At 49.2% G+C, this 26,917-nt stretch overlaps 2 protein-coding genes across 4 annotated transcripts in view; one reads left to right on the forward strand and one right to left on the reverse strand.

Annotated features, from left to right (window-relative positions):
• Positions 1 to 7,526, reverse strand: part of COG1 (component of oligomeric golgi complex 1) — a 12,541-nt gene extending 5,015 nt beyond the window's left edge. For all 3 annotated transcript variants that reach the window (XM_045813865.2, XM_087854155.1, XM_045813866.2), the window contains exons 1-7: positions 7,184 to 7,526; positions 4,616 to 4,860; positions 4,310 to 4,491; positions 4,000 to 4,170; positions 1,977 to 2,130; positions 1,229 to 1,439; positions 63 to 854 (exon numbers count right to left, since the gene is read on the reverse strand). In XM_045813865.2, coding sequence (XP_045669821.1) covers positions 63 to 854; positions 1,229 to 1,439; positions 1,977 to 2,130; positions 4,000 to 4,170; positions 4,310 to 4,491; positions 4,616 to 4,860; positions 7,184 to 7,498 — 2,070 coding nt within the window. In that variant the 5' untranslated portion in view covers positions 7,499 to 7,526. The remainder of the gene's footprint in view (positions 1 to 62; positions 855 to 1,228; positions 1,440 to 1,976; positions 2,131 to 3,999; positions 4,171 to 4,309; positions 4,492 to 4,615; positions 4,861 to 7,183) is intronic.
• SLC39A11 (solute carrier family 39 member 11) overlaps positions 6,996 to 26,917 on the forward strand; it is a 401,963-nt gene continuing 382,041 nt past the window's right edge. The window contains exon 1 of the mRNA XM_087854168.1: positions 6,996 to 7,074. The gene's annotated coding sequence lies outside the window, so the exon portion shown is untranslated. The remainder of the gene's footprint in view (positions 7,075 to 26,917) is intronic.

The raw sequence follows: 26,917 nt of genomic DNA on the forward strand, positions 1-26,917 counted from the left end.
TGGAAGGGAGCCAGGATGGGGCTGCCCCGTGAGCATAGGAAGACTGGGTGCGTGTCACTCACCTTCACGACCGCTGAGCTCCAGACACGGTAGCCCATCACGCTCTGCTGGAGGAGGAGTTCCTTAACTTCCTGCCACTTGGCCTGCGTGGGAATTATTTCCCGCGTTTTCCCCTTTCCCTGCTTTTTCAGAGCCCTGGGATCCCTTGCTGGTTTCTCGGAGCTCCCTGACTTTGCCAAGATGCACTGCTTCAGATGGGGACACAGTTCTCCCAGAGACTGGCAGAGTCTGGCCATGAAAAGGACCGCGTGCAACTTGACACCGCTGAGGACATCCTGCTGCCCCTGCACCACCTGTTCGACACTCTGGAGCTCCGCCCGGATGCGCTCGGCGATGTGCTGGATACACGCCACCGAGTGGGTCTGCAGCATCGCCTGCACCGTCCCGGCATCTGCGTACCTGTCAAAGGCACAGCCCTTGGCTGGCACGGGGGAGACGTCCTTGGGCAGGGATGAGTCAGCAGTGGGGAGGTAAGCCAGGAGGTCATCCAGCTTCACCTTCAGCTTAGAATCTAGGGCGGAGCAGAAGTTCTGGACACAAGGGCTAACGGCCTGCGCTTTCATGGCGAGCCCACTGCCAGCAAACTGCCCCCGGTGCGCCACGCTGACCCAGGCGGCGTCAGGAGGCAGGTCTTGGGGGCTCTCGGACCAGAGGAAGAGAGACATGTTGTGCTCAAAGTGGATGTGCTTATTGGAAGTGGAGTTGCTAGAGTTGCCCTCAAGCTCCTGCAGGGCTGAAAGGAGCAGTTCCTTGGAGCTGGTGGAGATGGAGTCAAAGCCTTCTTTTGTCAGCGTCTGAAAGAAAGCGAGAGAAGAGTTCCAGTCATGACTCCTGTCAGGAAATCTCAAAGCAAGAGCCCCAAGTGGCAGTCTGTCCTGGCACTCTGCGTGTTCTCCAGCATGCTCAAGAGGATGACATGGTGTTGGCGGAGGACAGAGTCGTCACTGATGGCCATGGACACGTTCCCGACCACATGACAGAGGCCTGGTCTCTCATTCTGCACCAGAGTCTGGATCTCTGCTCATGTCTATGGCTCGTTCTCCGGAAGAGCCATCCCTGAGTCAGTCAGCAGAGAAAGAGTACACTCAGAAGATGACAGAAGTCCCCCAGACATCAAAAGATCATGTGAGGACTGGCCAGAGAACAGCTGGACCAATGACCTCCTCACCTGTAATCGGTCAAGAAACAGCTGCTGCATCAGATCCTCCCAGAACAAGAGTGGCTTCTCCAGAAGCCGCTGACATATCACATCCCAGCTGTGACTGGTGGACTCGTTGGTAAGTAGTTCCCACATGGCATCGCGGATCCCTGCGAGGCCCTTCATGCTCTTCACATACATAAGCAGGCTGGTGACCCCATTTTTAATGTCTTCATTGCACCTGCAACAAAATCATTTCTCTTGGGCCTCACGAGATTCACATTTTTCACACCTTTATTAAGAAACACAGCAGGACTCCATTTGAAAACCTCTTACCTGGGTCCCAATATAAATAGCTCTATCTCTGAGAGTTTTTATAAATATGTATAAACAGCATTTCTGGCTAGATTGGGGGGTGGGGCCTACCCTTGCCTCCCTGAGGTATCTATCTGGAAGGAAGATTAGAGCCCCCTAGAATGGCTTCAAAAACCACTGCATTAAATAAAAGCTTAGGAGTAGCAGAATTCTTACACAGAATTTTAAATCCTGTAGGGTAATATTTTGAAAGGCGAATTCCCTCTTGGTCCTCCCACCATGGGCACCGACCCGCCATGAAGGCAGTGACTGGTGGCTGAGCGAGTGACTGGCATGACCCAGTGGGCAGCAGGCAGAGCGGCATCCAGAAGATCAGCCTTCTCCCTGCTTCCTCAGTGGCCTCATTGGCCCTCGTGTGGCTACCCGGGCGGCCTGCCAGCCTCAGGAAAGTTTGGCTACTTACATGTGGATCCATTTCTGCAGCGTGTCTTTCAGGTACTCCTGGCTGATGGGCTGCGCCAGGGTTCGGAGAGCCGGCTGGAACTGGACGATGGACGCTGGCAGGTGTTTGAACCAGCTGCACAGCTTCATCTCTTGCAGAATGCCGGCGCCCTTTCCTAAGAGAAGGCCAAGTGACAAGTAATCGGGGCCATCCTGTGAAAAGCATTTTAAAAAATGGACCTAGAAGCAGCTTCCAAAAATCATCTAGTCTTCCCCTGGGCAGGTCAGACTTGACCCCGGAGATAGGGGAAAAGAAAGCATAGAATGTACGTTCATCAGGGAGCTGGCAGCTTCCTGCCAACTCTCTACACTGGTAGAGAAGAGAAGGACAGGCAGGAAGGGAGTGGGGGCGGGGCAGGGAGAGAAAGCAGTACTGAGTGCTATGCGGCCCTCATGTTGTCACAAAGGAAAAGGTGACAGTTTCCCTTTCCTCACCATCCTCCAACCAACCTGGAAGCGCTAAGGAAAGAATGGAAGATCACTCCTCCTGATCGGTGAGTTGTAGCTCTTTAAAGTCACCTCCCAAGAAGGATGCAGGTATCTGTGGGGCGACTCTGGAAGGCCCCTTCACCACGTTGTGTGTGTGAGCACCCACCGGAGCTTGCAACACAGTGGGCCTTCTAAGGTCCCTTGTACTTGTCCAAAGTCGTGACACATTAGCCCGTACTCACCTTTCATGAGAGGGATAAAGCATTAAGTGGAAGCACCTAGAAGGAAGCCAGGGCATAAGGAAGGGGCACCCTCGCTGAAAGATAAAGTAAGCCCAAGAAGAGGCTACATAATACATCTGTCTCTCTGAAAATGACCAGGTGGCTGGCTGTCCCCACTTTCTACCTGTTTCTCTTCTACCTTTGGCTGTGTCTTCTCCGTCTGACCTCTGAGTTCCGGAGTCCCCTGAGGCATAGTCCTCTGCCATCCTCTCTTCTTCCTGATGATGTCCCCTATCCCCACGGCTTCAGACAACAGCCATGTGCACGGATGTGTGCCTCCAGGCAGACCTCTCACTGCTCTCGTCTGGACCCACGGTCACCTGCCCACTGACCATTCCTGTTCCAAGGGCTCAGTCATCTCCAAAGCAGTATTTTCAAGAATGTACTCATCATCAGCCCTTTCAAACCAGCTCCTTTTCTAGTAAACCTGGACACCTCCTTTCCACACCCTCCCCACTAATCCACCAAATCCTCTGCTAAACAGATGTCCAAGTTGCCCAGTTAGCCCCCATCGTCTGCCAACTAGGTCGGGACGACAGCCTCCCAAGAGGGCTCTCACCATCCACTCCAGAACCCATGGAGATCCACTGCCACATAAAAGCCAATTGTATTTAATTCCAATTGGGATAAATGCTATCAAATAAAAGCACAGGATGTACAGGAACACAGAAGGATGGACAAGCCTGGAAGGTCCTAGAAGGCTATCCATTGTTCTCTGGATAAAGGCCAAACTCCCTAGCCTGGTCCACACAACCCTGCATTATCTGATCACATCTACTAGACTGGCCAGGTCTCCTCTCATGCTGCCCTTCCTCCACCCAATACCCCTTAGCCTCACCTGCTTACTTTTAATTTCTCAAATATACTAACATCTTCCTTGCCTCAGGACCTTTGCACATCCCATCTCCTTTGCCTGGAACTCTTTTCCTTGCCTTCCTCACCTGACTAACTCTCACTGAACTTTCAGCTTTCAGTTTATATACCATTCTCCAGGGAAAGCCTCTCTGGTGAGGTCCCTCTTTCCAATGCTCCCAAGTCAGCTTGTACTTTGTCTTCATAGCAGTGGCCACTATTGCTGTTCAGTAGATACGTATGTATTTGTGAGTTCAGGATTTGCCTCTACTATTAGACCATGACCTCCACGGAAGTGGGGTCCGTATTGGTCCAGTGCACCGCCGTATCCCCAGGGCCCATTGCAGTGGCAGGCAGATGGTAGGTGCTCAGTAAATAACAGTTGAAGAACGTGGAAATAAGAAAGGTTGGCTAAGAGCTCACCGGTAGGATGCTGGCCTGTGATGGTCTCCAGAGTTGAGAAGAGCAAGCCACATGGCAGGGATGGATCTGGCAGCTGACCTTCTGGCAAAGTGTAGAAAAGAGCATGAGCTTGGTTCAAAGTGGTGGCCAGCAGCTCCACTAATGAGCATATCTGGGCCTTGATGCCGGTACCTACGAGAAGAAACCATCCTCCTGTAAACAGTTTCCTTTAGTAAAGTTAGAGAACACTCTAGGTGCTTTGGTCTGCCTCAGCTCCCCCTTCTCCATTCCCTCGTTTAAGGACCATATTTTGGAAAGAAGGCAAACCCACCATGGTGCGGCTGGTTGAGAAGTTTCTGAATAGCTGCCTTTCTGGCCAACAGGAAGTCTGTTAGGGCTTGGCGAGGAGAACTCTCTTCTAAGAGCATTACGGAGCACAGGGCCTCAGCTACGGCTTGGTCAGACACGGCTTGGCACTTGAGCAGCATCTTACTTTCATGCAGAATAGTTGACCTGGAAGGTGATGACAAAGAGCAACAGGGAATTTTTTACATCAGGACAGAAGACACATTCCACAAACCGGCAGTGGTGAAGTGTGGCCATCCCTAGAGCAGATCTTTATGCTGGGTGCACGTACCGGAAGTGGCTGGCTGCAGCGACCTGCCGGATGAGGATGGGGAACCGTGAGAGGACCGGGCTGTATCGGGAACTAGAAGAATCCAGCTGGAGCAGGTTGTGAAGGTGGCAGCAGAGCAGGTAGAGCTGTGTGGCGTGGAGATACTGGGAGGCCTCCATCGAGCTCCAGATCCTCTCCGGAATTTCTAAGAGTAGTTTGATCTGGGCAGCCATGCTATAGAACTTCTCCTGGGACGGCGGCTGTGGCTGCAGGGAAAGGCCCAGAATGAAGGCAGAAGAACCAACCCGTGTAAGGTCAGTGTCTGACAGTCTTGGGGAGAAACGTGGGTATGCTGTAGGGTACAAAGCTTTTATTACGCCCGAGTCCATGCCCCCCTTGGCAAGGTTTCAAAGTTAGGTATCGTAGAATGACTGGAGTCAGGAGTGCTGTACAATCCCACTGGATTGTCCTCCCAGTTGGGTGCATTTGTGCTCAGTCTCATGGAGATGCAAACTTAGTCTGGTCATCTCAGTCTGGTTATCCGTGACCCTCGAGATGTCTCCACAGCATGGAGCCCTACAGACCACCACTCAAGTGAGCTTTCTCCTCTGTTCTGACGTTCAGCCTCCCTACACTTGCTCCTGCTTCTCTGAGTGCATGACGGACTTCTCTGTTACTTGTCCATCAGCTCTTCATCTGGTGCAGTCCTCACGCTTCTCCCCATCTCAGTCCACCCTCCTACTCCAGGAATCCTACCCTCCAGCATCACCTCTTAGCAGAATACCACTCCCACCTCTTTTTTAGTCCTCACCACTCCCAAGTTCCACTGGAGAGCCTTTTCTGCTGCTGCCCTGCTCAGTTTCTCTGCCATTCCATAATCAGTATGTTCAAAACTAAATTCATCTGCCTACCAAAAATTTTAGTCATCTGACCTCCAAATGTATCTTAGCATACCACCACTCTGCTCCCAAGTTCCCAGGAGATTCATATCCTTCTGATGGTTCTGATCTGGAGACATCAGGAGGGGGGAGAAGGGTACTACAGGTGTTTAGGGGTTGAGGCCAGAGATGCTTATGAACATCCAAATGCACAGGACAGTCTCTACAACAAAGAATGATCTAGCCCCAATGTCAAAAGCACCAAGGTTGAGAACTCCTGCTTTAATTAAATTGATTACCTGTTTTTAATTGTCTTTTCATACTCCAGACCCATATTCCAAATCTCATTTGTCATGAAGGGCTCTCCTTACTGAGGAGGACTCAAGCCTGAAGTGACTTCCTTCGGAAATCTTATGGTAAATGTACATAATTATTTTCGAATCAATCACACATTATCCTAAAATGCTTTCTACTGTTACTCTGAATTATTTACATTTTTCTCATTAACTTTCCATGAATTTATAATTCCTTGAGTAGATGATAAGCTCCTTCAGAGCAGAAATTAGGGGGCTTCTGTTTCTTTGGGCCTGAACACACAAAGGGCCCTCAAATTTTTGTGGGGCTGACTGAGAATAAATCAGATATAACAACTGTAAAAAATAACACATTTCTAAAGTCAGGCACAGTACTAGTTAGCTTTTAAATAAACCATGAAGCATGACTTAGTTATAGGAAAGGCTGGCCACCCAGGAGGAGGCAGGGATAAATGCACAGCTTATAGAGGACAGGGATGAGGTCTCTCATTTCAAAAAGTATTTCCGGTCTTCTGTGGTTGTGTTGTGTGAGCCCTGCCTACTGACCCAGATTCTTCTAAAACACAGGTCGTATTAAAAAGTTTCAAACTGGAGCTAAATTGTACTTTTGCAAGTCGTTATAAGGTTCTTCCCCAGGGTCGTTAAGAACAAATTGCCGTTTACCTCTCTGACCCTCCCTACCCGTTCACTTAGTCATCCCTAAGTCAACATTCTTTAGGAATGCAAAATGCTGCTCTGGTATTAGGATGTATTTAGGGCTGAATCCTTCCGTACCAGGTCTAATCATTAGCGTTTGGGGGGAAAAAACACACTTAGGATAACTTGATTAGAATAACCTTAGTTCCCTAAAATGAAAATGTTCCGCTATTGAAAGAAGGCGGCTTGCTGGCTGGTACTGTCATTCAACAACTCCACCAAAGATAGAAGAGTTCTTTGGGTTTGTGGAGGTTTTTCTTGGGAGTGGGGTGGGGGAAAAGGCTGGGATGAGGAAATGAACGATAAGAAGGGAAGGTGTTAACACAAGGGAAAAATGTGTTCTAAGAATGTCAGGAAACGTTATATCGGGAATGAGCTGAACTGTCTAGCGAGAGACCCCTGGCGTTTTCATCTAAAGTTGGGAGAGGCCAGCGAAGCCACGAGACAGGTGAGGGAATCAGGGCCCGGAAGTCAGGGAAGGCTCCTGAAGAGAGCTGCAGAACGACGGGTAAGCAGCCAGCGAAAGGAGCGCCGGCGTTGTCCCGGGAGGAAGGGAGTCCAGAAATTAGCCGCAGGCTCTTCCCTGAGGCAGGTGAGGCTCGCGCGGGGGGGCGGGGACTGACCGGCGGCCGCGGGAGAGCCGGGGGCGGGTCCCGCGGGGGGTGGGACCGGGGGGTGCGGGGCTGACGTGCGGGGCTGACCTGCGGGTCCCGGGCCGGCCGGGGGGCGGCCGAGCCCGCCAGGCGAAGACGGGCGCAGTACTGGTCGGTGGCCTTCACGGCATCCACCAGCCCCTCGGCGCAGCGGCGCATCTGGCCGATAGTGTCGGCCGCCTCGATCAGGTCGCGGTACCGCTCGCCCACCATTTGCCGCAGCTCCTCTTTCTTGTGTTCGATCTCGGCCCGAACCTGGCGCTCCAACCCGCGGATTTCCTCCGCTCCATGTGTCTCGAAAAGCGCCGCGGGGTCGCGCAGATCCAGCCGCTTCAGCGCGGGGGAAGCGGCGGTGGCCGCCATGATGGACTCGTCAGCGTCCCGACGGGTCACTTCCGCCCGAAGGCCCGCCCGGCGGCCATCTTGGGTGGGGGCGGAACAGCTTCCGCCCCGCTGCCGGCCTTGCTTGTTCGGGGCTCATCTGGGCGGCCGAGGGGCGGGGCCAGGATGGGATGGGCGGTGTTTTGTTGGTTTTTTTTTTTTTTTTCCTTTTTTTTCTTTTTTAAACGCAGGCGCGGCGGGTGGGGTAGACCGCTGCCGCTGGCGGTCGGTCTGCGCGAGCTTGGTAGCGGGGATCCAAAGTTCCGCCCTGTGCAGGTGCCTCCTCCCCTCGTTCGAGCTTTGCGTCCGCGGTCCGACTGCGCCGCCTGCTCGGGACGCCCGAGATGAGCTCTTCGGGAAGCCGCAGCCGCCAGAGGGCCCGCCACAGCTCGATCACTTCGCTCGCTGGCGCCTCCTGGCACCGGGTGTGCAGTCTTCTGGGCCCTTGACCGAATGCAGTGCCCGGGGTGGAGTTGGGATCCGTTTGTGTTCATCGGCGAGAGCAACTTCGCAGTCGTTCCGGACCGGCTCTTCCCTAGGGCGCGCGTCCGCTCGTTTTGCTTAGATTTTTCTTTGATGCCCGTCAGTTCTTTGGGGCCTTCGTTTTTATTTCAAGCCAGTGTTTAACTACTAAGGATGCACTGGCACCCGCGTGGGGCGGAGGGTGGTGGGCCTAGAGGAAGGGGCGCAGTGCCTGAGAAACAGCGCCTGGGGGTGCGGGGAGGGGAGAGTGGGGCTTGTTTCTTCTACGTACTTCCAAGACCCTTCATTAAAAAGAAAAAATTATGTAAGAGTTCATACTCAAACTGACATGGAGAGGGTGATGTAATGTGCCCACCGCCAGCTTTAACACTAACCCATGGTCAGTTCTCTCTGTATCCCTACTCTCTTCCTCTCCCACCCACCGCCTCTTTTATTTTAAGGCAAATCCCAAACAGCAAAGATTTAAATTTGTATATCAAACCATTCATATATACCTCACAATAGCCCTGCAACGTAGGGAATATCCTCATTTTACATATGGGTAACCTGGAACCCCAAGAGGCAAAAGGATTTACTCAGTATAATTGTCAAAGCCTGTACACAAAATTAACTAATTTGGTATACACATCAGCCTTGCAAAGTCACTAGGAATATTTCTATTCGTGCATATTCCATGCAAAAACCCAGAGAAGCTTATTTGCCCACCTGAGTTGCATAGCTAATTGAGGGATGGGATCTCACTGAGATTTTTGAATTCCTGGCTTGTGCCTTTACTGGTTTGTCACGCAACTTCGCACAGACTCAGAACACTCCATGGTGCTAGGTCTGCAATTTGCTGTCATGTCGTTTGCATTCCGTAGGGGATATTTTACTGATGTTAGCTTCCCAGCATCTGTGGAATGTCTTTTCTGTATTTGGGGAAATCACCTCTGTGTGACAAGATCTTTTCCAGGGACCCCTTACAGCTATGGTGCAAGCTTGGGGGCCTGGGCTTGGCTAATCAGCCAACTGCTTGGGACTTTCAATGGAGAGCCAGTGATGTCAGGAAGCAGCAGGGGCGCTGAATCCAGCCGGAGCTCCCAGCTGCCTGTGCTGGCGGTGCTGCTGGTGGCAGCTATGGGTGACCATAGTGAGAGGCCCCTCATCAGAACTGATTGCCCGGTGGCCTGCTTTGATTGGGTTCTGAATGTTTTTGCTTCCCTTTGTCCCTGTCTCCTGAGCCTGGTTCTCCAGCTTTCCCAGAGATTACATGAGCTGTCCAGTATCTTACTGATAAGTTTCATTTCTTTGAAAATCAAAATCAGTTTTGGTTGCTTACCCTAGAGTCCCTAACTGACACACCCTTCTGAGTTTCCAGCCACTTAAGAGTTTGGCTGATGCCTGTCTAGCAGTAAGAGGGAGGCATGTCGAGGGATCAGTTTTGGTGGGGGGCCTGGGGTTTGTATGAGGGCGCTTGTACCGTGCACTCACCTGTCATCTCAGGGAGAGAAAAGGCCAGCTGGCCACAGACGTCTCCCCTGCGGGGTGTGTTCTGAAACCAGAGCTTCCCCTCTGCTTCCCCAGCCAAGTTCTTCTGGCTGCCCTGAAGATGCCACTGTTGCTCTTCTGCATGCAGAACTGAGCGCTTAACAGAGGCTGTTACCAAACCTTTCTGCACTGGAAACTGGGCGCTGGAAAGGCTCCGGGGGCTGGAGGTAATGTGTCTATGACTTTGTCTCCTTCTCCTTTCCCTTCTGCATCAAGGTCCTGCATCCCCTTCCTCTTCTATGGTTTGTTTTTGTTTTGTTTTGTTCTCTGTCTGGCCCTCTCAGAACCAGGGTGGGGGCCAAGAGCTTCAGCAGCCAGACAAGGCAAGTGCTGGGGACAGAGGGGCAGAGATGAGAAACTAGTCCTTCTTGTTTTCCTCCAGGGGGTGCATGAGCAAAGGCACTTCAGAGCTTTATCGCCATCATTTTGTTTTGGTTTAGGGAGGAGTGCGGGGACTTGCGTGTGGGGGACGGGGAGGATGTCTTGGTGTCATTTTCTTCTTTTTACCTTAAAACTTCAGGGGTAGAAGACATCCAGTGTTAACATTCAAGAGATTATATTTAGATCATCCTGGGCTTCTGAGTTGAAACCCAGGCATTCTGCCAGTTATAATAACTGTAATTTTGAGCCCCATCTAGGCACTTTGCATATGTTGCCTTTGATCCTAACAATAATCCTACAGCGTAGGTGGTCTTATGCGCGTTTGATAGGTAAAGTCAGGTTCGGCAGAACCAAGTAACCTGCCTGAGATTACACAGTTAGTTAGCAGCCAAGCCTGTCTACACATCCTGGTCAGCCTGACTCTAAAGTCCTTGATCTTTCTACTTTGTCACATTATTAGCTTCAAAGAAAATTTTAGAACATCAAGAGACAGGTGGGCCAAACAATTCTGACCAACATTCAGACGGTTCCCACACTGCTTCCTACTTTCTGCAATTATCTCGGCAGTTTGGGACCTGAGCTGGAGCGTGATTTGGGGGCACGTGACACCTGCCAGGGTGGTCAGGCCTGGTCGCCAAGTGTCTGTGTGCTGGAGTGCTCATTTTCAAAACTGGGAACTTGTCCTGACACGTTTGCCTTCTCTGGGCCCATTGGCATTCTGGTTTCATTCAGACTGTTGAGGGGACAGCTTTGTTCTTATTTTTTTTTAATAGAAATGTGGAAATCAAGGCAACATAATGCCGAAAATAGAAGCGTTCGTAACTGGTCTTTGCAGAGACCACACGTTCTCCTTCCCTTATGTGATATGTGGTCTAGCATCTGGGAAGGGGTCCCAGAGACCTTGGCTCCCAGGCTGAGTCAATAAATATTTGCATGATGAGCAAAAAGCATCATGCATACACGTGACAGAATCACAGAGTATCGGCTCAAAGGGTGTGTTGGAAAAGGCGAAAGGATCTTCTGCCATCAATTACCTAATAGTCAAAACACCAAAGGCAGTGAGATGGTTCTCACCCATATCACAGCCTCCTCACGAACTTGTTTCAGTCCTTCTCCTTTGACGTACGGTGGCCTCAGATCAGGCAGATCCGTGTTCCATCGGAAGAGTGAACCTGCAGAAGACTCACCCCGGGACACCCCCCCCAACCATGATGTTGGAGGGAGGGGCAGCCCCTCACAGAGCTGGGATGGGATGGGGCCGGGCACACCCGGAGAAGAGAGGACAAGTGGAAGAAGCAAGCTTATACTAGAAGAGGCAAAAGGGAGAAAAAAAGAAAAGGAACGGCAGCAACAGCAGATTAACGGGGAGGGGAGGAAAGATAGGGGAATTGGATGCTGCAAAGGGCAGACCCTGTCGGTAAAAGGAACACCAGAGGCCAGACGGAAGCTTGGACTCCGCACCGCCGCCTGGTGGGATTCAGACGTTGGGTGTTTGCTCTGGGTCCAGATGCCAGTGGGATAAAGAGAGCCTAATGCAGCCGTCCTGATGTCTTATCTTCAGAGCCCCGTTCATCCGCTGTGTCTGCTGGGGCTGACATTTGTGGTCGGAGGGGTGGTTATTTGACTTAACTGTTTGCAGATTCCTGAGACTCTGCCTTGGACAAATAGCCAGGCAGGCCTCACCGCTGATGAAAGGAGCCTGAACGTCTGGGATACACATATTCTCCATACCTTGATTGAGAAAAAAAAAAAAAAAAGGTGGCAGAGAGGTGATGGAAAGTTCATGCTGCACAGGTGATGTCCTGAATTCGTGTGTTGTCGAACAGTTACCGTGTTCACCAGCTCTGTGCTACATGCTGTGGAGAAGACAAAAGACATTTGATTAACAGTCGGTGACTCTGTAACAGGCTCGGACCTCTTTCCAAGTCCCATACGTTGTCTTTTCCCTTCGCTGCCGTTCCAGCCTAGCGGCTGAGCCTTTCCTGGCTGTATTGAGAAAATCGCAGTAATTAGGCACGAATGTCCTCCTGGGAAATCTGCAGCATCTGCCAGCCTGCTTGAATACCTACTTAGTTCCTCTACCTGCTCTCTTGTTAGAGCAGTGTTTCTGCTCCCTTGACCTCTCCACTTGACCTCTGGATCTCCCTTCCCACCTCTCAGAGGCTTCACTTCCTTCTCTGCTGTATAATTTCCCCCCCTCAGCCAGATCATTGCCATCATAAGCCCCTCCTGCTTTTCAAAAGTTCATGTTAGGCCCCTTTGCTTTTAAGAAAGACCTCCCTTGAAATCTATTTTCTCTAACCGAAAGAATTTGAAGAGGATTTTCACTTTTATGAAAAACAGGCGAAAAGCGCAAACAGTGTGCAGCGTCGGTTTTGCAGAAGCCAGGCCCCGCCCGATAGAGGCAGCACCCCAAAGCAGCGAGGGGGCGCCCAGCCCCTTCCCCCAAGCACGCTCAGCATCCCAGCATCCGACTGCCGCAGCTCTGAACTGAGTTTGTGAGCATCCAGGCTGTATCTCCACCGGTTTTGTGTGTCCGTTACCAAGATGTGTCCCAAAGTATCAGAAAAGACTAAGGTGATTTTTTGGGTATGGGAGCACTCAAAATTTCTCCCATATGAATTAATGGTAATTGCTTCTTTGCAGCATTTTGGCTTCTGAAAGGTTCTGTAGGAACGCTTGACTTTCAGATGGCGGGTAAAACCTGATCTTAACAATATTCTCTGGTGTCTCCCGTCTTAAAAACTTGCTCTGTTGTTTGCACACCTCCTTTCCGCCCCTGTCCATCTTTCCTTTCTGCATCAGGACGGATGTCTCCAGGCCCTTCTGGTTCTCTTTTTTCCCCAGCTCCGCCCATCAGGGCTTCTCATATCACCTCCCCATCCAGTAAAAGCGAGGAAGACCATCTCACCAGCTTCAGCCGCTTCTCAGTTTCTGGGCCTTTCTGCATAGCTGACCTGCCCCTGTGGACAGTGTTTCCTCTTGGCTCCTGCGACAAGCCCCAAGGCCTTCCCTCCTACCTCACGGAGCACTTCTCCATCATGTTTGCTGGCTTCTCTTCCTGTTCTTGACTTCTGATCCCTGATGGGTCCAGGCTGGAGCCCTAGCACCCGTCCCTTCTTGGTCTGCATTCCCTGTCCAGGTGAGCCCCTCCTGCCCTGCGGCCCTAAGAGTTAGAGGGTCACTGTAGCGGTGGAAATGCAGAGCAAGGAACGGTGTCTGCAGGTGATGCCTGCATTTGTGACTCCAGCCTGAGCTCCTGCAATACCCCAGGCTGATCTCAAGCTTCACGCGTCCCCAGTAATAACTCTCTGCCTGCCACCCATCCTGCACTCTCCCCCAGGGCATCTCCATCTCAGGAAATGGCACCACCCAGTTATTCATGGCTAGAGACCTAGAATCATCCTTGACATCCCCACCCCACCTACTTACAAGTCCTACAGACTCTTCTTCCTCGAAAGTAAGGGTTGATGAACTTTTGCTAGCAAAAACCAGAGTCAGTGGGCTTTGCATGCTCTATGGCCTCTGTCACCATTCAACAAGGCAACCATTGCAGGGGATCAGGACTAGACAGGATGTAAATGAATGGGCATGGCCGTGTTCCAATAACACTTTATTTATAAAAGCAGGCAGAGGGGCCATCTTTGGTCTGTGGACCATAGCTTGCTCATCCCTGATCTACAATAGATCCCTATGCTTCGTGTCCACCCACTGTCCATCCTAGTGCCTCTCCTGCTTCAAACCTCTGATGGTTTCCTGCCCCTTGGGGGCAGAGGCACACTCCCATCGAAGACCACCAAGTCCCTGCATGACCTCACCTTTCCCAGCCGTCTACTCCTACTTCACCCACCTTCCTTCTGTTTCATAAACAAGGTGTGGCGCACTTCTCCCTAAGGTCTCCACTCAGGCTGTTTCCTTTTCTTTTAAATTTATTTTAATTTTTTTTTTTTTAGAGAAAGAGTGTGGGCAAGGTGGGGGAGGGCAGAGGGAGAGAGAGAATCTCAAGCAGGTTCCATGCTCAGCATGGAGCCTGACGTGGGGCTCGATCTCAGCACCCTGAGATCATGACCTGAGCCAAAATCAAGAGTAGGATGTTCAACTGACTGAGCCACCCAGGAGCCCCCTCTGGCTGTTTCTTTTACCAGATATTCACATGGGGGTCACTGCCTCTGAGAAGCCCACCTAGGCTGCCCCATCTAAAGTAGGAAGAGCTGACATTGATCCGGGGCTCGCTGTATGTCAGCCACTGTTACAGACTCTGAATATGAACGAACTACCTTATTTCATGCTCACAGTTCGCCGAATTCACAAATCCCTCCGAACTAGATCCAGTTCTTATTTTTACTTTATCGAGGAGGAAGTTGGGGCCGAGGGAGATTATATAATTCGCCCCAAGTCACTTAGGAGGTAGCAGAGCTGAGATATAAACCAGACTGTCTGGTTCTGGGGCATATGTGCTTAACCGCCTGTCTTTACCGTCCATGTATTTTCATCAGAGCATCTGTTACTATATTGAGACTTCGTGTTCCCTTATTTGTTATATTTGTTTGTTGAGTGTCTCCCTTACAGCAAGGAGGGGAGACTTGGTCTTTCATCTCACTGAATTCCCAGCTTCCAGAACACTGTCTGGCAACACAGTAGACACTCACAATGTTTTTAGTGCACGGATAATCATTTAACTTTGTAATAGACTATTGGTTTGCTAACAAATCAGCAAATATTCAAAGTACACCTTACCTTAGAATCCCTATGAAAGAAATAAAATAATCAGCTTTACTCAAATTTCAGAGGTGTGGAATGAATTCATCTTCTGATCAGCCCTCCCCTCTCCTCCAAATTATGCGAATTCTTTGCATTTTCGAAGGTTACTTGTGGAATTAGGGAAAAAAACCAACAACTCCTGTCCACCTTCACCATCTTGTTCCATTATGTTGGTGCTTCAGGGCTGTGTGTGAGTGTGTTCACACAGGTCGATACCCTAGGACAGTGATACCGGGGGTTAGCAGAAGTTCAAGGAGAGGCGGTCACTGCCGACCTGGTTGAAGGTCTTCAGCTTGAAGACGCAGATCTGTAAGAGAAGCTGTTCTAGGACAATACCGCTGCCCTCGCCTCACCTAGAAAAGAGCGGGAGCCTCCCAGGCACGCACAGGGGCCACCTGAGAATATCCGGCTGCGATGATACAGTTTGGTGGGATGCTTCCCTCTTGGATACAGCACACCTGAAGGAATAGCTCGGGAGGAAGCAGTTTCTAGTCTGCTTTTCCGTGGGATGAGCCAGTGGCAGGATCGTGCCCTGTCTTGGGATTCACTCAACCTAAAATCTAAGTATCAGCGGACGTCAGCTCAGGACATGTCCATTTCAGGGAAAGCAGGCCTCTGGGGACGCTGCAGAGAGGTAGGAGGAGGAGCTGTGTTTGCAGAAAGCGGTGCTGGGCTCTACCTCTCCTGGGTTGGGGTGCGTGTTTGTGTGGTGTTTTGTTTACATCCTACCAGGAAAGAGATTCGTCAGCCCTGCTTGGCCCAAGACTGGATGATAAGACTCTGGCTCTGTAGACAAAAGAAAATGCGGAGTTCGGGTGTTTGCAAATATAGTTTAGGAGCACGTGCAAACAGCTGGTTAATATGTATCGAATAGCCAGGTTGGTTTTTTAATATGCTTTTGGTGTAGGTGGGGGTAGGGGAAGAGCATCCTACTTGACTTTGACATTTGAGAAGTTGTGTACAGATGAATTGATACCTTCCACAGGGAGACCATAAAATTGTATTCTGAAGCAGGAGTGCCCCAAGCAGAGTTAAATCTTTGGGAGCTGACCACCCGGAATACTCTGTGGGTGGAACTCAAACCCTGGACCCCTTTTGCACCATCTAAGCCATCCGATGGTTATTTTCTGAAAATCTCGTTTATCCTCTTAGGAATTCGAGAATGCTGCTAACACTGGAAGGCCCCCAGGGCCCCTCGGCTGCACCCGTACCTAAGGCGACAGTGTTCCTGAGCTCCCTTCAGCTATGCCAGTAGAGCGTGGGCAGCTTTGAGATGCTGGGGTCTCTGGGGCTGGCCCATGCATGGGAGTGCTGGGGACTCCCCTTGTGCCTCCTCCCTGCCGCCCCGTCCGTCTGTCCATCCGTGCTCTGTGCCCCTCTCTGCTCTGTGCCCTGAGGCGGGCCTCTGTGCACTGCCTCCCTTGGCTCTCTTACCCTCTGGCTCGGGTTGAGCTCAGCCATGGGAGGAGATCAGAGGGATCCACGGTGACGCTGGCCCTGGCTGAGTATACTTTACAGCTACAGCTCCCATAGAGTCACACCGTCCCCGTGGCTGCGGCTCTCACGGCCCCAGTAACATCATCCCCTCCCTTGTCCCTTCAGCTCGAGGGCTGGTAAAGGTTTCCACCTGTACGGAGTGTCCGGGCGCCTCATCCGTCTCTTGCTGATGCCCTTACGCCCACCCACACCTCTGTACATGGTTCCTTCTTTACATTCATTTTAGTTAACCCCCTTTGAGTGCGCCATCTGTTTCCAGCTGGACCTAAGAGTGACACAGATGGTTACAGACCCGGGATTAGTGGCACGATCCTCTCCTTCTGGCTAGCAGCAGGCCCCAGGCCGACCATGGTCTCACACTGGAGAAAAAACAAAGAATGAGCTCAGCAATTTCTGACATGCCACGAACTGCTAAGTTTCTAGAATGTTTTGGCAACAGGAGGCTCTGTTTAGGGAGGTGGGAACTTACATCCCCGGTCCGATCTGGAGGGGACCAAAGTTTAGTTAGGCTTGGCGGGAGAGGAAAGCCCCTTCTGCAGAAAGGAACACCCCGTGTAGATAGGAAGCGTGCACACCTTATCGGCAGACACATAATGCATTTACTTTCCTGCCCTGGACCGGCTTTCATCTTGCATCACGTGGTTGGCGGGCTCAGTGCCCGCTACGCTCTCCACTAATGGCAGGATGACGATAGTTTAATATTAGCCAATTTGGAAAATGGTCAGTTGTTTAACAACCAAAAAGTTTCTGGTCTTTTTTTTTTTTTTTTTTTTGCTGTGATTGAAGGTGAGGGAAACCTAATATTTACTGGGTACCTCTGTGTGCCTGATAATGTGACAAATTGTTCAAAATATTTTTCTTTCACCCAGTCTCTTACACAACTCTGCGCGGTTTGTGGTGTTATCCCTGTTTTGCGGACAAGGAAGCGTGGGCTGGGGAAGGTCGGGCACGTCTCGTGGGTAGAAGTGCGATGCGGCAGAGCGGTTCAGAGTGCCCGTTTGGGCAAGGGATGCAAGTTCGCCACGCCTCGGCTTCCTTGTCTGTCGAGTGGGCATTAGCTCCTGGGGAAACTGAATGAGATGACCCCTAGAAAGTGCCCAGCGCAGAGACTGGTCCGCCGTGAGCTCTCCAAATGTTAGCTCGCTTTCTTTTCTGGTGTCAGCAGATTTGTAGCTGAGACCCCGTTTTCAGCCCCTAGAAATTCTCATTATGTTTTGATTTTGAATGAATGAAAAGAAGATGAGAAGGTGAAAAATGTTCTTTGGCCTAATTTTAAAACGCTTGAGGTCTCCCTGTCATCGCGTCTGCCATCAGCAGGAACAGGCACATCCTCCCGGCACGTTGAGAGCACCCCTGTCCCTGCGTGCTTTACCGTGACCTAGCCATGCTCTCCCAGCTCGGCTCCAGAATCTGGAAGCCATCCCCTCGGCTCATGAAGGATCAGTCTGCAGACCAAGTGGGACTTAGCAGTGGCTATTTTTAAAATGTTGTTTTTCTTTTGCTACCAAATGATTGCTAAAACATCTAGAAAACATCTTGTAGGGTTTTCATGGGGCTTAGAATTAAAAAAAAAAAAATATATATATATATATATATATATATATATATATATATATATATATCCTAAAGTTTCCAGGGTCAGTGTTTCAGGAAACCTGGAAAGTGTGGGTTATCTCGTGACCTAGGACCGTGGCCCATTTCCCTGAACGTGTAGTCTTTTTTCAGAGGTAGATGGGAGCAGAGGTGAGTTCACACAGGTGGCCTAGTGAACAAACTTCAGTCTGAGTCCCTTTGGTGGAGAGTATGATTTCATGGGAAGGTAGTTTATAGAACAGTACACTTGCAAAAAAAAAAAAAAAAAGTCACTAAAAAACAATGTTTGCTTCTGGCTTTCTAGCATACACAGTCAGTTATAACAGCAAAGAGAGAGGCCAGTTTATCTGACATACAGAGAAATGCACACATTCACAGAGATAGAGCTTCTCTGAAGGCAAAGGCAGTTTTAGCAATTTCTTCTCAATACCGGACATGCAGGAATGACATGTTAAGAAGAGTAACCACATTCACAATACCCCAGGAATAATAAAAATAGCTTGCGTGCACACCTATTCTTGACATATTAAAACCATCTATCACATCACGGCATTGACACTGTTTTTGCAGTCGGGGGCTGCTAAAGGCTTTTTTGGATGTTCCCTGGTTTCCTTGTGTCCAGAGCGTGGAAGGAGAAAGAAAACTCCGTAAAGCCTTCACAGCCGTGGTAGGAGGGGGCCCGAAGGCTCGGATTTCTGGACCTCCACCACCCTCAGGAAGGGGGATGGCAACAACGTCAGCCCCGCTCAGAAGAGCAGAGAGGGGAAAGTGCAGTGTGAGTGCCCGTGTAGGACGAGTTTTCAGTCTCCTGTGAGAATGATTGATGTACTGTTTGTAAAAACCCTCTGTCGTTTACTGGTGAGTGACAGCGAGGGAGTGACGGACAGATTAGGGCACACGGAGTAAGTCTACATTCGGAAAGATGCCACACACCTTAAACTGCCGTTGAACACGTTGTCACAGTCAACTCCGTACTCTGTTCTTTCTTACTGACGTGGCCCTCAGGCTGTTGGAAAGTGGAATGGAGATTTTTTTTTTTTTTTTGTCTACTGGAGAAAAGGCTTCCAAATCATTCTGGAGAGTCCGATTGTCTGCTTTTGCTTGCCATCGGAGAGGGTGAGCGTGGAGGCTGCTCACGGCATTTGGTTGTGGGGCCGGGCTGGCTGATTTCCTCCTCCAAACTGATGGGTAAGCAGCCTCCATTCGCTGGTGGTTCTCACTAGGAGCTGTTTTCTCCTGTTCAGCTGTGCAGTGGACAGCTTCTGTCTGAGGCCAGGCCACGGCCAGAAGCCGGGACGGACAGGGGCAGGAGTGAGGCCCGGCTCTGCATTAGCCCCCCGTGGGATTAAAGGCCTTTGCTGTCTAGTTCCTTCAAAATCTGTTCTCACGTTCTCACGTTGTGAAAACTAAGGTGTGCCTTTGTTTAAAGGTGGCATTGTGGACTTGTCAAGAGAAGGCATTTTTAAGATTTCAATGTATGTATATATTTCAATAAACATTAGCGAACATTGTTTTGAAAGACAGATGGAAGAAACAGCTAAAGCACAGGAACTCTGATGAGCTGGATTTTTCCAGTGTGAGACTCCTGCTTAAAGGCGCCCCGTCTCCTATGTTGACACTACCCGAGTATCTCCGGGCCTCAGCTGACTGGGTGGTCTGGAAGGCGAAGCCCACCTCCGACGTGAGGTTTTCACTGCAGACGCAGTCTGACACTTCAGTGCCCTGCTTTGGTTCTTCTCCAGCACTGAGGGTTGACTTCATTGATCCTGGAGGCAGTTAAAGAAGTCTGTGAAATCCCAAACCCTCTAAAAACCCATTTCCGTGCTGACCCAACAGCCTAGAACCTTGTTGCTGATGACTGAGCAGATTTTGCATCTGCTCTGTTGGACTAGAAATGTTCTGTTTAAGGTTGAGGAGGGATGGGTTTCCTCAGCTGCAAAGACCACTCCCAGCAGAGCCACATGGAGCATGGCTGAGGATACAATGCTGTCACCTTCCGGCCGACAGGCCCTTTAGAGTGAGGAGAATGCAAAAGGTGGTCACGACAAGGTGCAGAGGAGAGGAAAAATGAACCACCTGTGGTCTGTTGCCCCCCTGAGCAAGCCTGATAAATACCACGGTGCCCATCCGCCTGGGAGTTTGGAAGAGAGATTTGGGAGACTAATCTGCAAAAAAGCGTTTAAGACGAAGCCAAACAGAGTGAGTCTTTGTCCAGTCTGAGTCTTTGCTCCAGAAGTGTCTGGATTACAGATGGGAGGCACAGCTCTCTTCCCCATCACATACCGGCACGTACTTAAAAAGCACACGAAAGGAGCTGACGTAGATATCCCGAACCCTGGAAATGCCCTGTAGCAGGAGGATGGGCAAGGGGGAGACTTCTTTTATGTTGGAGAGCCTCTTTGTGGAGGTGCGCTCATGCCTGAGGGAGAGAACTGAAGTTCATTTTCTTGGTGGCCAAGCATCTCCGCTTCCCCCAAACTGCCCAACCTCAGATTTGTATTAAGAAGCATGGGGGCACAGAGCTATCGTAATAATCAAAACAGTATGGTAATGGCATAAAAACAGACCCATAGATCAGCCGAAGAGCATAGGGAGCCCACAGATAAACCCATGTCTATATGGTCAACTAACCTATGACAAAAGAGCCAAGAACAGACAATGGGGAAAGAACAATCTCTTCAATACACGGTGTTTGGAAAACTGGACAGCCACATGCAAAAAAAAAAAAAAAAAGAAAGAAAGAAAGAAAGAAAGAAAGAAAGAAAGAAAGAAAAAAGAAAAAGAAAGAAAGAAAGAAAAATTGGACCTCTGTCTTACACCATGCACAAAAACCAACTCAAAATGGATTAAAGACCTAAAAGTAAGACCTGAAACCATAAAACTCCTAGAAGAAAACATAGGCAGTAAGCTCCTTGACATTGGTCTTGGCAATGATTTTTTTAAAAAAGGTTTTATTTATTTGAGAGAGAGGATAGAGAGAGAGAGCAAGAGCAGGGGGAGGGAGAAGCAGACTCCGCTTTGAGCAGGGCTCCATCCCAGGGCCCTGAGATTATGACCGGATCCGAAGGTAGCACTTAATGACTGAGCCACCCAGGCGCCCCTTGGCAATGATTTTTTTGGATTTGACACCCAAAGCAAAGGCAACAAAAGCAAAAATAAACAACCGGGACTACATGAAGCTAAAAAGCTGCTACAGACCAAAGAGCAAAGTGAAACAGCAGCCTACTGACAGGGAGAAAACATTTGCAAATCATATGTTTGATAGGAGGTTAGCATCCAAAGTAGATAAAAAACTCATACAACTTAATAATAACAAAAATTTGGTTTAAAAAAAATGGGCACACTATCTATCTGAATAGATATTTCTCCAGAGAAGACCTAGAGAGAGCCAGCAGGTCCATGAAAAGATGCTCAACATCACTCATCATCAGGGAAATGCAAATCGAAACCATGATGAGATATCACCTCATACCTGTCAGAATGGCTATTATCCACAAGGCAAGAAAGAAATGTTGGCGAGGATGTGGAGAAAAGAGAACCCTTCTGCACTGTCGGTAGGAATGTCAATTGGGGCAGCCCCTTGGAAAACAGTATGGTGGTTCCTCAAAAAATTAAAAATAGAACTACCCTGTGATCCAGCTGTCTCACTTCTGGGCATTTATCCATCCAAAGGAAATGAAAACAGGTTCTCAAAGTGGTATCTGCACCCCCATGTTCATGGCAGCATTATTTATGATAGCCAAGAAAGAATGAAATCTTGCCATTTGTGACAGCATGGACGGCTCTCGAGGGCGTTATGCTAACTGAAATAAATCAGAGAAAGATAAGTGCGATATGATTTCACTTATATATGGAGCCTAAAACAAAAAACCCCACAAATCCAAGCTCATAGATACAGATGACAGATGGGTGGTGGTTAGAGGTGGGACATGGGGAGGGGGCGGTGGTGGGCAAAATGGACAAAGGGGCTAAATACAGATTTCCAGTTATAAAGTCAGTCAGTCAAGGGGATGTAAGGTACAGCATGGCCACTATAGTTAATAATGCTGTATTGCTTATTTGAAAGTTGCTGAGAGTAAATCTTAAAAGTTCTCCTCACAGGAAAAAGAAAATTCTAGAGCTATGGATGGTGACAGGTGTTCAGTGGACTTGCTGCAGTGATCATCCCACAGTATGTGCAGCTATCAAAGCGTCATGGTGTGCACCTGAAACGAACATCATGTGGTTAGACCTCAGTTAGACCTCAGTGGGAGAGAAAAAAAAAACAAAACAGCACGGGGGGGGCGGGGAGAAATGTCTGTTAGAATCTGTCCTCAGTGAGAATCCATTTGAAAATTATTTTGAGTGATTTTTCTCCAAAGAAATTGTGTGTTTTTTCTCATGCAAAACTATTGCTGTTAGCAGAACACGTGCTTCCAGTTGGTTAACCGGTGGGGATGAACGGTAGTTTTGCCAACTCTACCTTTTTTTTCTTTTTTTAACGGAGGTGGCTCGTTATTTGCAGGGACAGACAGCAGAGTGGGGCCAGGAATGCAGTCAATGATCAGGCATGGAGTGTTCTGCATGAAAAATTGGCTTATACACAAGGCCCCCCCCCCCATTTAAAAAAGAAAGGAAGGAAAAAGAAAGAGTGTATATCCCTAGACCTTCAACGAGTTAGTCAAATTATAGTTCTGTCCCTCCACCGAAAGTCCCGGAGAATCTCTGCGTCGGAAGTTTGCCTACAAGACATAGAAGGCATATCGCATGTGAGCACATGTGTGTCACGGTGTGTACCATGCACACAAACGAATGTGTGTGCCACACGTGTGCTCCATGGTGTCACCTGTGTGTCCTACATCGCGGGGTGTGTGGGCCTGGGAGCAGAAAGCAGAGCGAGCCTTGGGAGACCGTCCCCTTGTCCTGAGAAGTAGGATGCTGGGGAGCGTTGAGAAAACAACCAAGCCTTGGTTATAAGAGAACCGCTTGGGTTTCTTGTGAAGAATAATACCCATGAGGAAATATAGCCGCCCCCTCAGTAATGGCCGCACTCCCTTGCCTGGGGGGGGGGGGAACCTCCATGGGAATGGGTACCCCAGCCATCTGCGAGGAAGGGGGGAGCACGGCCCAGGAGTGGCCTTGCTGCTCCTTCCAGGTGCCTGCTGGGTCGACAGGTGGTCCGGTAGAGCTGACCTGGTGCGTTTATGGGTGGTCGGGTAGAGCTGACCGTCGGGCTTCCTCTTGTGAGCCTAGCAATTTCCCTCTGGGCCCCTGTTCTGGCTACTTTGCAACCTGATCTTTGTAAAGATCTGGGACAACTGTGTCTCCCCCGGAGTCCAGGGCTAAAGCTGTCTGACTGGGGTGTTCCACAGCTCAGCTGCCTTTCTTTCTTCAGTGACTGCCCTGTAAGGGACCTGCTCTGTGGCTTAAGCAATCCGAGCCCCCGGTCCCTGAATAATGGCAGTGCGCGACGCTGTGGGATGCCGTTTCAGATTTCAGGGAGCCACCTACCCTCACCAGACACCAGTATCCTGGCCAAGAGGTCTTCTTCTCTCCCTCATCTGTCCCCTCAAGAATGCCAGGAAAAGAGGGATGAAAAGTGAAAGCATCTCCCCTTCCTCTCCACGCACCTGAGGTTGGGTCTGTGTGATCCGTCTCATGCTGAAAATCTCTGTCCGATGGGAGGCAGACGTCCACGGAACCCAGTGAGCAGGCCACAGCGTTCCATTTAGTATGACGCTCACTTTTAATCTCAGGGGAATCGGTAGTTTTATATTCAGCTTGGTTAGGTCTTGGCTAATATTTAACTCTGTTTTGAAGCCCAGCCCAGATCCATACAACCTGACACATCTAAGGGGGAAAAACTAGGTGATCAGCCTGCGTCTGGTCACCGCGGAGTTAAAGGAAGCGCGGTGGCCGGTGGGGGAGGGGGGTGTGAACACTCGTCCCTTGCTGTCCCCAACCCTGACGGTCTGCTGACTTGCATAATGGACCCACGAAAGCTTTTCGGCTGTTAAATAGAATATAATCCCTGGCGCTGACTTTCCAGATGAATGGCTAGAGAAAAAAAATTTGAGACTCTGCCTATGGGACTATTCTAAGAAATCCACATATGAGAAGGGGAACAACCCGTTTAGGTGAAGGTTTGCTCCGATAGAACATTTGGTAGGAAATTTGGTGCTTCTGAATCTGGCAAAAGTGGGGGTCAGACAAGTGACCAAGTATAAATTATAACTTACAAAGCTCAAATGCTTGGCTTGCCACCTATGGTGATTTATATGATGCCATATGGTCCAGAAACACTAATGGGACCCCCAACCATATATGGAGCCCTTTAGGGGTTCTCTTGCCACATTCCTTCACTTCTGCCTTCCGTCCTGACTTAGCTGTCTCGACTGAACAGTCACACGTGGAGCTGATTGGGAACACGTATCCCGACAGACATTCCTTCCTACCTCTCAATGACCAGACTGTACACTTTTCCAGCACAGGGCTCCTATCTAGCCAGCAACACTTGTATTCTGCCACGGAGAGGAGGTTAAATCTGTGTAAGCAAACGGACTCCAGTTCACGGCCAGCTCTGGAAGTCCCACACACCAGCCCACATTTTCCTCTCTGCATACCATTTGTGATAGATAAATAAATCCATGCAAAAATAAAAGGAGGTATAGTTTGAAAATGAGACTATAGGAAAAGCTGTGACCCTCAGTGCCTGCAGTAAAATCCCACACTATTACTTAATGAAAGGTCGGCTACAAGCTCCGCTCAGGACTTCCTAGCAGCCACAACTAATGAAGAGTAATGATTCCTCCTCCTCCTTTTCTTCCACCTCTGCTTCCTGTCTCCTCCTCCTCTTTCTTCTTCCAAAAACAAAGGAAGGAAATGCAGTGTCCTTCTATCCCCCAGTGTCCCTCTCCTTGTCCGCCTAGACTGTCCCAAGCTATGGCACGAACTCCACCAACGTTTCAACTCCACGTTCCATATTCAACTCTCCGTGTTACTGAAACACAAACTGACGTCATTCAACACAGGCCACAATGTCACATTCTCCTCCTGATGCCTCTCTCGCCAGATCCACTTAGGTTTAACCAGCTCTTAACTACCCGTGCTAACGGGTAGGTTTAAATAGTAGCTCGTGTAATCCAGATGACCGGCTGCCCTCAAATCAGTGGAGGGGCCTTACTTTTTGTTCTCTCCCAGCATCCAGCAGATTCATGTTCATAATTACATGTTGAGTCAAGGCGCAGCTTGCATTTTGGAATTAAAATTGTGTTCACATTTAAGTTAAAATGTTTACTCCTTTTGGAAGAACGAAAACCACCGGAGAGCAAGCTATCCCTGAAAGAGGTATTTCAAAAAGTGGAGAATTCTTTTTCAGAGAGTAGCAACCTGCTGGCTGATTTGGACCAAATTACGGCTTCAGTCTTAAAGGCCCCTTAGAATGATCACCGTGCTGTTAAGCAGCGACCGTATACCTGGATATGCATTTTGTTTGAAGACTTTGGATGGCTGCCGTGGGCCGTGGCCTCCTTGGAGGCTGTCTCTGATTGCAGGAGCCTGAGTGCTACACAGTCTGTCTTCCCTGAAATTATTTCCATCCGTTCTTGGTCCCTTGGAATCACTTCCCTAAGTAAAAAATGAGCCTTTATTCAAAGACCCTGGAACATTTCATATTATTAGTAATGGTAATGTTGGCTTTAAAGCATTTCCTTCCAAATCTTTGCTTGTTTTTATGGAGGGGGGGTAAGCGCAGTCACCTTCTATCCGTCGTGGCTGCTAGGACGTCCCGAGCAGAACTTACAGCTGACCTTTCCTTCAGTCATAGTGGGAGGTTGTACTGTGGGCACTTTTGGGTCACAGCTTTCCTAGAGTCTCATCTTATAATTGTACCTCTTTTAATTTTTGCACGGATTTATTTATCTATCATAATATTACCGAACACATTTTCCTGGGCCTCGATAAGTACTTTTGGGAACGAGGTGGCGTGAATAATATGGACAGAATGAAGGCAGCCCATTAACAGCGACCGCCACAGGTGGAGTTCTTAGTCATTCTGTCAAACGGCCCTTGCTCAAGGAGCCAGGAGAGGAAAGCTCATTTTTCCGGCCACATCTATACATGAGACACTAAGAGTGCGGCTTTCCTCAAAACCCAGAGATGATGGCATCCTCACAAACACCCGACTGTATATTACTTCAGACCCTGGTGATTGGTGAAATGGGCATCATCTCTTACTAATGGGTTGTAGGTGAGCTCATCTACCATTTCAGGGACAGAAAAATGTCATTGATGGTGTGAGGTGCCTGTCTAGTATGACTGTGCGTGAGGTACAGCTCAGAGAGCCCGTGGCATTAAAGGTGGATGTTTAATGTGTCTACTGGGCGAGGAAGGTGGTACAGGTGTACCTACAAGGGACGGGACTCTCCGACACTCCTCCTCGTGCACCTGCTACGTGCTACACATTGCTGGGCTGGCACACGTGCCTGTGTGTTAGGAACAGGGTCCTCAGGTCTTTAGTACACTGTGAATTTTCTTTTTTTAGTGCCTAGCTTTGTATCCACTCCTTAAAAACAAAAAATTATAGAGGAGTCATTGAACTATATTTCCATTTTCTTTCATTAGGAAGCCAAGTCTGGCATTTTTTAAAAAAAGAATTTCATGGTTTCTTATAAAAGTGTAATTTTGCTTTATTCTTACTCATTTATTTTCATGGTGGGGAAAATAAAATGCTTTCCCCACGAGAATCACAGTCCATTTTTTTTTTTTTTGCCTTTTGTGTCGGTGATTTCCTCTACTCTCCCCATCCATGGCTCCCTAAGAAAGACTAAAGCAAATTAAGGAGAAAAAAAATGCAATCGTATAACAAAGCAGACTTTGTTTTGATAAATACAATAATCGATGACCCCAACCATTTATGTCCTTTTGAGGAAATGAATAATTCTTTGATTATATCCAAGAAGAGAAAACACATGAATTTGTGTTCTGGGTCCTCAACTCTCTTTTCCCTCTTCCTTCTTACTTTGATCTAACTTGCCTGAAATTAGTAAGGCCAATTCCCAGGGGCAGAGGTGGGTTTGAGAGACTGGAAGCTTTAAGGAAACCTCTTTAAGAAAAAGAATACAAAAATATCTTACTTTTACAAATTTTTTTTTTTTTTTAAACGTGTGGTCATGTGAAAAT

The sequence above is a fragment of the Ursus americanus genome, chromosome 23, assembly GCF_024610735.1.
Source record: "Ursus americanus isolate L20-20 chromosome 23, mUrsAme1.1.p, whole genome shotgun sequence".
NCBI classification, from domain to species: domain Eukaryota; kingdom Metazoa; phylum Chordata; class Mammalia; order Carnivora; family Ursidae; genus Ursus; species Ursus americanus.